Genomic DNA, 9,905 nt, shown 5'->3' on the forward strand with positions numbered 1-9,905 from the left:
AGCCGGGGGCGGGGGCCGCCGCCTGGGGCCGAGCCCCCTGCCCCTCGCTGCCCTTCTCGGTGACCCCGAGGGGGCCGTGTCTCCCCAGCCGGGCCGCTGGGGAGGGGACACGGGGGTGTGCGGGGTTGTGACACGCGTGGGGCCCTTCCCCAGCCCCGCGGCACCGCCGGGAAACCACCCGAGAGCTCCCAGCGTTGTTGCGGGTCTGGGTGAAGCGTGCCTGGGTCTGGCTCGGGCAGGCACGGCACTCATCGATGCTGTGTGACACACATTTTACATGTTTATAGAAACATTCGTACACAAATATGTACACACTGCCCTGGTACACGCCGGGGACGGGGCCGAGCTCCGGCGGGGCCGCCCCGCCGGCAGCCGCGGCTCTTCAGCCCCCGCCGGGCTCCGCTGAGCGGGGCTTAACCCCGGAGCTGCCGGAGCAGAAGGTGCCGGGACCCCCGGGACCCCTGCCTCGGAGAGCTCGGGGCCACCTCTGCAGAGCTTTGTCACAAAAGCCACGAGTCCCTCGCCATGTCCCGAGTGAGGGAATTGAGCCCAGCCCGGGCAGGACTGAGCCGCGCCCGGCCGGGTTTAACCCGACGGGAGCCCTTGAGCAGCTTTTGGGGACACAAAGCCACGCGTGTGTCCCTGTGCCACCCGCACGGGGACACGGCCCGGGTCCCCTGAGCCACCGGGAGAGGAGAGGAGAGGAGAGGAGAGGAGAGGAGAGACGCGGCCCCGCATCCCGAGGGGGATGGGAGGCACAGTGCCCCGGTCCTTCACATTAATCCAGAGGCCTGGCCGGCGGGCAGCGAGGCTGCTGAAGCTCGCCCGGGCTCTGTAATGATCCCACCAGAGCAGCGAGAGCCCGGCCCGGCCGTGCCGAGGGAAAGGCCGAGCTCTTTTTCCTTCCCGGGCCACCGCAGCCCCGGGATGGCGAGCGGGGACCCTGCGGCACCTCCAGCCCGAGCTGCGGGCGAGCGGAGCCCTGGAGGGTCCCAGGACTGCCCCGCACGGCCCCAAATGGCCCCAAATCCATCCCCTCCTGGCTCAGGTACCGGCACCGCGCCCGTCCCCTGGCGACGGCGGCTTCTGCAGGGAAGGCGAGCAGGGAATGGGTGGGATTTCGGCTGGATTTAGGCTCGCAGGTCAAGGAAAGCTGAGCGAAAAGAGATGTGCCCCGTTTTCCCCTCCCGCTCTGCCCTTTTTACCCGCAAAATAGGGGAAAAGAGCAGCCCCGTGGCCCTCTTTATGGGGACACCTCTGCTGGGCACAGTGGAGATGTCAGATTTAACCCAGCGCTGTGTTTTTATTTTCATTTTAACTGAAGCGTGTTCCGGCTGGGACTTTTTGCAGAGCAAAACAAACGAAAATTAATTTAGGGGGAAAAAAAAAAACAACAAACCAAAAAACAACAACAAAAAATACCCCAATACCGAAAAACCCAAACCAGCCATCGAAAAGAAACTTCAGCCTTTCGGGGAAATTCTCAAAAGTCAATTGCAACCTCCGCCCGCCGCCGAAACTGGACATATGAGCAGAGGTAAAAAATAATATATATATATAGATACATAGATATATAGGAGGAAAATATTTTATTTCTATAGAGATATATTCATTTTTTGCGGAAAATTAGCTGTATATCAAGGCAGGTCCTAACGGGTCTGATTCAACGAGCTTGGTGATCGCCAACCCCGAAAAGGAATTTATGTGGGACATTTCTGTGTCCTGTGAACAAAATATAGAGACAAACGACGGGGTGGCAAAGGAGAGCGAGAGGGGAGCGTGTTGTGTTTCCAGCAAATTGCGGTGGTTTGGAGAAAGGGCAGATTTGCGAATGTTTTCAAGAGAATCCCGACAGAAAAAGAGAAAATCACGGTGCTGCAAGGGTGGCCCAAATCTATCGAGGTGGATTCGCTGTGAGTCTGAGGTGGCTTCAGGGACTTCCCTGTCACCCTTTTCCTAAAAAAAAACACCTCGTCGGGACGAAAATAAATCAGGAGAATAAGTGAAACAATTTATTATTTAAATATTCAGATCATGTTTTCACGGATACCTTGTCCTGGAATCCTACACCGGGCGCGCACAAACCCCACTATTATTTACCAACATTTTCCCTTTGCTTGGAGGGGAAAACCCTCCAAAAGGGAAAGAGAGGGAGAGAGTTTCTTCTCCAGGTGAGCTGTGTAACAGAGGAACACTTCCAACGTTTTCCTCGTTTTCCTTTTCTTTCTTTTTTTTTTTTTTCCCTTCCCAGGGTTTCAACTGGAGATGGAAAACAGAGAGGAAAACGAGAGGTGAGAAGCCCATCCACCCCAAAACAAACTCTTTTCCCCCATCCACCCCAAAACAAACCCTTTTGGCAGCTCCCTTGCGCGGGTGGGTGCCCGTGTCTGGGTGGCCTTGGGGACAAGCCCGAGCCTCCAAGGGAGAGGATCCAACACTTTTTTTGGGCCAATTCCGCATCTTTCAGGAGTGGGGGGGGGACCCCCGGCACCGCTCCCTTCCCATCCCCTGCCCCTCCCGGGATCCAAAGGAATTCCCAGGGCCGCTCCAGCCGAGGTTTCCAGGGACAGGCAGCAGGACGGGGATTGCCATCCTCTGAAAGTGCCACTCTTGCCCCAAAATAACTTGGCTTTCTTGCTGTATTTTTTTTTTTTTTTTTTTTTTTTTTCCCTCCGTGGAGGTTGGGGAGGAAATTGGGGCTGAGGAGCCGAGCACAGAGCGGGGCTTAACTTTAGTCTGATGTGCTTAGCTGAAGTATTAACTGTGAGAAATCCCACCAAGTTCCACAGGAAAGAAAACAGCGTCAGATATTTGAACATTTCCAGTCTGCACCGTCAGCCCCGCTCCCAGCTCGAGGAGCAGCAGCGCTGATCGTCCCCGGAGGAATCCCCCGGATTTTTTTTCCCCTGTAACTACCGCTCCCAAGTGTGGCTGTACACACACAGCCGCTCACGCACGCAAATCCTATAAATGCTAATAAAACAGATTCCTCAGGATTTGTTTAACTTGCCCCGGCACCGCCGTCCTATATTGATGTTCAGTGGGGTTACTGGTGTGCCTGAGGATTACTGGTGAAGTGGAAGATTTGGGGATCGACCTTCTAGGACATGTCCCCTCAGACAAGGTGGGAGCCATAAGCACTGGCAATGGGATGGATTCGAGCTGAATACTTGAAAGGGGAAAAAAGGAAGCGGAATCTTGGTGCTGGAATGATGCAGCTATGCAGAATCGAGGCCTCCGGTTGCAGGGGATCGTTTTCAGCTCCTTTCTGGAAGCTGTATTGCTGCTATTGTCCAGCCTTTGCTGGCCACATGGGACACGTTTGGCAATAGGACAGAAAATTATTTCTACTGGGCATGAACTGGAAATATCCAGCTGGGGCATGGATCCCATTTCTAATCAGGGTGGAGGGAAGGAAATCTCAAGGCTCTTTCTTGTTGCTCAGACAGCATTTGGGGGGTTTGTCAAAAGCTCCTATCCAGAAAAAATACGGCTGTTTAAAACTGAAATAAGGGTTCTGGGGTCTTTTTTTTTTAATTTCCCTTCAAACTTGTGAATGTGGGGGTTTTCTTTTGCTGTCCTTGCTGTAGAAGGGGGTGCATGCTGTGTGTGCTGTGCAGTGATAACACAGGCGTGCAGCTCTGCCGGAGCTGTCAGAGTTGATGGACTGATCCAAATGGATGATATTTGCAAAAAATATGCCCAAGTTAAAAACTCTCAGCGCTCATGTTCGGGTCAGGTTTTCAATTTCAGTTTTCTAAGGAGAATAAAGTTGTTTTGTTAAGGTCAACTTAATTTTTTTTCCCCCTCCACAACTGGAGCTGGAATTTGATGAATTTTCCGAAAGTATTTTCATAGGGCTCTGATAATTGGTATTAATTATGACACCCAAAGTTTCGTGACCAAACATTTGCTGCTGCTAATACAAGCTGCAGACCATATTTCTTTAAAGCATGGGAGATAGTTTAAAAGGCAAAAGCTGGGAATAGGAGAGGGAGTGTATCAATCAGGGAGAGGAAGCTTCTTGGCTGGAGAAACTGGAAAAAACCTAGTGGGAAAAGCACACACTGGATCATTTTTACTCTATCTGTCTGAAATCCTTTGAACATTCTAAAAAGTCAATGTGAGTATTTTTATTTACTTTTTCAAAGTTCTGCTCAGAGATTTGTTTTCTCAGTGGTCCTTGGCTTATATGAGCAGTGTGACTAATCTAGTGGAGATGAATAATGGATCTGTGAGGAATAGAGGAATTCTGATTCAAAAACATTTCCCTCTTTTTTTTTGGTGGTATTTTATGCTGCTTGGCATTCAATACATTATATAATGACTGTCAGGAGGACTTTGGTAAAACTTGATGGTAAAGTTTATAAATACTTTAGTCATGATTTAGAAATGATGGATGGAAAATGTTATTTATGCATAATGCTATTTATGCCTAATTATGTGATGTTTTACTCTCTTCTGAGCACAGTCATAACCAAATGAATGTGCTGTCATTAACAACTGCACCTTTGATTTCTAAATATGTTTTTTACCATGGACAGACAGAGAAATTTAAGTAAAGAATGAGCTTTTCACAAGGGACTGGAGCACGAGGGGTAGGGAGGGGATGGAGAGGGAAAACAGAAATTCTGGCCAAGGTCACTTTTAGGAACTCAAGATCTCAGCCCTGCAAATGGACCTGAAACCAGTGTGGAATTCCCAGAGTGCAGCCTCAACAAAGCAGGAGAAACACCAGGAATAGACAGAAGGGAAAGGGGAAAGGGGAAAGGGGAAAGGGGAAAGGAAAAGCTTCCTTGCCAGTACTATCGGGCTAATTGGGAAGTTCTGGTATGGGAAAAGTAAAAATTCACCCATAGAGGAACTTGCTGCTTTTCCTTGTTATTGTTTCCAGCTTTTCTTGCTTTCTTTCTTTAGTGGGGTTTCATATCATCAAGGTTTCCATGTTTTATTATGGGAATCTGGGATAGGTTCAGTCTTACCTAAACAAAGATGACCCAAGTTCAGTCTCTGTCACCATTGGAAAGACAGCCAGGAGATGCTGCCCACTAAAACTGTCTGGCCTTTGGATGCTGATCCTGAAACTGAACCACAAATCCCAAGGAATTGGTGAGGAATACACAGTGCAAATGCTGAAAGCCTCTCCCTTCCTATTCCAGCAGCAGAAAGTGTCCTTATTTTACACACAAAACCAGTCAGACAATGAATACCCAGGCTCAGCTCCCTCCTTTGTCCCAAGAGGTTCAACCACAGCCTCTCGTGGTGGGTGGGCCCTGCCGGGGTGCTGGACCCCCCAAAGCCACTCTGCCACCCCCTCCTCAGCTGGACACGGGGAAGGAAATGCCATGGAAGGCTCCTGGGTTGAGGTAAGGACAGGGAGAACACTCGGGAATTGCTGTGACAGGCAAAGCAGCCTTGATTTGGGAAAAAAATTCATGTATTTCCAGTCAAACCAGGGTTGGATAATGAGAAATAAAAAGTCAGTCTTAAAAAATATCATTCCCCCACCCTTCTCTTCTTCCTGGCCTCAAAATGTTCTTGATTTTTTCCAGTGGCTCAGGGGGAGCTCCTGATTGAGCTTTTCCCATGGGGTCAGTTCTGTAGGAATGGATCCCTTTTCCATGGGGTCAGTCCCTAAGGAACTGCTCCTTTTATCCATGGGGTCAGTTCTGCAAGAATTGATCCCTTTTTCCTTGGAGTCATTCCTTCAGGAATTGATCCTTTTTCCATGAGGTCAGTCCTGCAGGACCTCCTCCAGTGTGGGTCCTTTCCATGGGGTCATTCCTTCAGGAACTGCTCCTTTTATCCATGGGGTCATTCCTTCTGGAACTGCTCCAACTTCCATGGGGTCATTCCCTCAGGAATTTCTCCCTTTTCCATGGGGTCAGTTCTGCAGGAATTGATCCTTTTTTCCGCAGGGTCAGTCCTGTAGGAACTGATCCCATTTCCATGAGGTCATTCCTTCTGGAACTGCTCCAACTTCCTTGGAGTCAGTCCTGCAGGAATTTCTCCCTTTTCCATGGGGTCATTCCTTCAGGAACTGCTCCCTTTATCCATGGGGTCAGTCCTGCAGGAATTGCTCTCTTTTTTCATGGGGTCAGTCCTTCAGGAACTGATTCCATTTCCATGAGGTCAGTCCCTCAGGAACTCCTCCAGTGTGGGTTCTTTCCAGTCCCTAAGGAACTGCTCCCTTTTTCCATAGGGTCATTCAATAAGGAATTGTTCCTTTTATCGATGGGGTCATTCCTGCAGGAACTGCCCCTGTATAGATCCCTTTTCCATGGGGTCATTCCTTCAGGAATTGATCCCTTTTCCATGGGGTCTGTCCTGCAGGAGCTGCTCCAGCCTGGGGCTCCTCTGGGGTCACAGGTCCTACCAGCAGACCTGCTCCAGTGTGGGCTCCTCTCTCCACATTTTTTGTGGAAAAGATGGAGATCAAAGTTTGAAATCCCTCAAAGGCAACTGAACTTTTCCCTCAGTTCATCAATTTAGGGTCACTCACTGGAAAATGAGGGAAAATTGAGTTCTGATCCAGACTTAGAACTTGAACTCTGTTTTCTTTTTGCTTTTTCTCTTAAAATCCCAAACTTAAAAAAGGAAAAAAAATAAAACCCAACAAAAAATGAAAAGAAAATTCCAACTGGGGAATGTCAGGATGAGGAAGATTTTATGTCTGAGGTAGGAGAAAGGCTCTAAGAACCAGCCCAGTACCTTTAAAATCTCCCTGTGACTTCCTCCTACTCAGTTATTTTATACATTCTCCTTGGAAAAGCCCAATCCCAGAGCAATTTATGACTTTGGAAATGATGCTGTGATTGGGATTATTTGCAAGGAAGTAGAAAACCTGGTTTTATGTCTTCAAAATATTTTTAAAAATATTTTGCTATGTATAAAAAAACCTCTCTAAACCCAACCAAACAAAACCCAAAATAAACAAGCAAACAACCAAACAGGAGAAAAATTCATGTTGCTATAGACAAATATAGGGAATTATGCCTCTGTTTTCTTATACTATTTATTAGGAATTTGCAAAAATTCCTGGAATCAGCTGTTCTACGGAGCTCTCCATAAAATCAACCTCAGCTAAATAAGATCCTTGGCTTTAGGTCTCCCAATACATTCATTTTCTGAGGGAAGAAATCAGTAAATTCCATGCACCAACACAAACTGGTCCAAATTGTTGTCTCCAACCCTTCCTTTTGTCACCTGAGTGGCTCCAGAAATTATTCTATTTCTCCTCCTGCCAAAAGACAAATTCTGAATGTGCTTTTCTCCTTTGTCCTCCCTTTTGAACCCAGAACCTTCTCTATATTTTTTCCCCCCAGCTTTCTCTGCTGTGGGGTTTTTCCAGCACTGGAGAGGTGCCATTAGCATATCTTGGGAAAGCTTCCTGCAGTGGGGATTGGCAGAGAAATGTTTACCCTGAATAGATTGGGAGCCTTGGGCAGTGCAAATACAGTGGGATTGATTCCACCGATGCCTCTGACCCTCAAAAAATGCAGCATGGACTGGAGAGTTCAAAAAAAAAAAAAAAAAAACACCAGAGAAGATCTCAGAATTAGCTAAATTTGTATAATTAATAGGACAGAAATATTCTCCCAGCTGTTTTGCCCACCATCACTGGGGAAATTTGGGTTCTAAACCCATAAATGTGGGATTTCAGGTCAGTAGAGCAGGCTTGAAACTGAGATTTACAAAAGCAAAGCGAGGGGAAATAGGAGCACGAAAAACACAGGGAATATAATTTATCATGAATTCCTGGGAGAATCAGCTGCAGAGCTGAACTGAATTTAGGAGCAGATAAAAGCTGACAGAAAAATCTCAGGCAAATCTGAGATGAGAGCCCAGCGTGGTTGGAGGAATGAAATAGATGTGGTGATGAGAGGTGCTGGGGGAGGAGGGGAGCTCTGCACAAATTCAACCCCACTTTCAATAAAAACTGGGATCTCTGGGGATTACTCAAACAGAAACTACAACTCCCCTGAGATGTGCCTGGACACCAATAAAAGCTCACAGGGCTGATGCTGCAAACAGGGGTTCTGTGAAGAGGCCAAGCTCCTCATGAATCACCACCGTGGTCTTCAGTGCTTTCACTCTTTTCCAAGTGATGTAATGTTTGAAACTTGACATTCTCCTCCATAATTCCAGCCCGGATGGGGAAATTGTGGATTCAGGAGCAATCCTAGAATGCTTTGGGTTGGAGTTTATTGGATTAAGCCTTTTTCTGACCCAGAGATGGGGCAACTGAGAGGTGTTTTAAAAACTTTTATTCCATTTTCAGTCTCATGACAAGGGTGAGACAATACAGATGTTATAATTCACACCAACACAATTAGAAGTTGACTATTTCCTAATTACAATACACTATAATTGTTTCTTGGCCTATCAGCTTTAGCCACACCATGCTGTAGATGCCTTCAAGCCAATCATCTAAATTACCCCTCGTGGGTCCCACTACAATGCACCTTTCACAGTTCTGTTTCTCCAAAGTATCCAGTCTTATTTGCAAGGCCATCCTTTGAAACTTGTTTCTAGTTTCATTTCTCTCTCAACAATGTCCTATTCCATGGCATTTCTGAGCCAGCATTTCTTGTCTCAAGGTTTGCACACAGACGCACTGTGTGAGCCTTCTGTCAGGCTTGGAGAATTCCCTACAAATCCATTTCCCACAGGAGTGGAGATTAAAGCTCATCCAGTTCCACCTTCCACCTGCCCAGGCTGCTCAGAACTCCATCAGTTTTGATTCCCTACTGGGGAAGTCTTGGAGTTCTGGATGCTGAGAATTTTGGACTTCCTGTGCTGAAGAGCACGGACTCACAAAAAACCCTATATTCGACCTGAGGCTGTGGAGAAGTTTCCAAAATGGAACAACAGAACTGGGATTGTGGGTGTGCAGTTTGGATAGAAGTGTGTGATATCACAGGCTGGGAAACTCAGAGTTTAAGGGATAGAATACAGGAATAGATAGAAAGCAAGATCGAGGGTTCAGGGTGGAGGCTGCTCCTTCTTCACCTTCTTCTCCCTGGGTTTGGGTGGTTTTGTGTCATTGGATAAAAAAGTCCACATTACTGGGTTAAAAATGAAAATAATTTAGGTGTCATTTCTTAATTGGAGAGTTTATCTTTAAAAGGTCTTGCAGAGAGAGATAATTAGCCATTTTGTGCCTTGTTAGTAGAATGCTGTAGAACTTGCCAGTTGTAGTATAGATAAAAAATAATAAACATTTGAGTCTGAACATGAAATTCCATCTCAAGTGCTTCAATCCCGACCTTGACAGAGGCAGAGGTAGAAAAAGAAGCCAAAAACCCACAGGTAAGTGGTTTAATAATTTCTCAGCTTCAGCCACTGGGACACACAGGTTGTCTCCAGAGCCACAACTGAGATGAAAATTGAGTGTCACACTGAGTGAAATTGTGGATTCAGGAGCAATCCTAGAATGCTTTGGGTTGGAGTGGACCTTAAAGGTCATCCACACCCACCTTCCACCAGCCCAGGTCACTCAGAGCTCCATCAGTTTTGATTCCCTCCTGGATAAGTGGTTTAATAATTTGTCTGCTTCAGCCCCTGGGACACACAGGTTGTCTCCAGAGCCACAGCTCATTGAAATCAGACCTGATGCTGAAATATATAAAAAGGAGAATTTCAACCCTTTTCTCCCATGGAAAGGGAGCAGTTCCTGAATTTCAACCTCAATTTACTGCTGGACCAGTAAATTAATGAAGGGAATATTCAGGCTCCTGGTGTGTGCACATCCATTTCCTCGATGTAGGACTTTTGATAACTTCATTTTAACAACAAGCCAAGTAAAAGAAGGACTCTCAACCCTCCACTCTAAATTTCCTGGGTTTTGACAGATTAAATCAAATCCTTAAGGCCATTTTATCACAGTTTTTTTTTTCTCTCTG

The 9,905-nt window shown here is 47.0% G+C and overlaps 1 protein-coding gene across 8 annotated transcripts; it reads left to right on the forward strand.

Moving 5' to 3' along the window:
- The first annotated feature begins 378 nt into the window (after positions 1 to 378).
- Positions 379 to 2,996, forward strand: LOC120511787 (translation initiation factor IF-2-like). 8 transcript variants are annotated; one of them, XR_005629833.1, is made up of 4 exons: positions 379 to 1,048; positions 1,325 to 1,537; positions 2,252 to 2,291; positions 2,782 to 2,996. XR_005629833.1 is itself a non-coding variant. In XM_039729293.1 (3 exons), the coding sequence occupies exons 1-3, from the start codon at positions 838 to 840 to the stop codon at positions 2,869 to 2,871; spliced, it is 333 nt and encodes a 110-aa protein (XP_039585227.1). In that variant the 5' UTR covers positions 379 to 837; the 3' UTR covers positions 2,872 to 2,996. The 8 variants fall into 8 exon arrangements, 1 of the variants encoding a protein (XP_039585227.1); XR_005629834.1 differs by having other exon boundaries at positions 1,351 to 1,537; XR_005629838.1 differs by lacking the exon at positions 1,325 to 1,537 and having other exon boundaries at positions 2,681 to 2,996.
- Positions 2,997 to 9,905: the final 6,909 nt, after the last annotated feature.

Source organism: Passer montanus, unplaced genomic scaffold (genome assembly GCF_014805655.1).
Source record: "Passer montanus isolate IOZ18808 unplaced genomic scaffold, ASM1480565v1 scaffold69, whole genome shotgun sequence".
Lineage (NCBI taxonomy): Eukaryota > Metazoa > Chordata > Aves > Passeriformes > Passeridae > Passer > Passer montanus.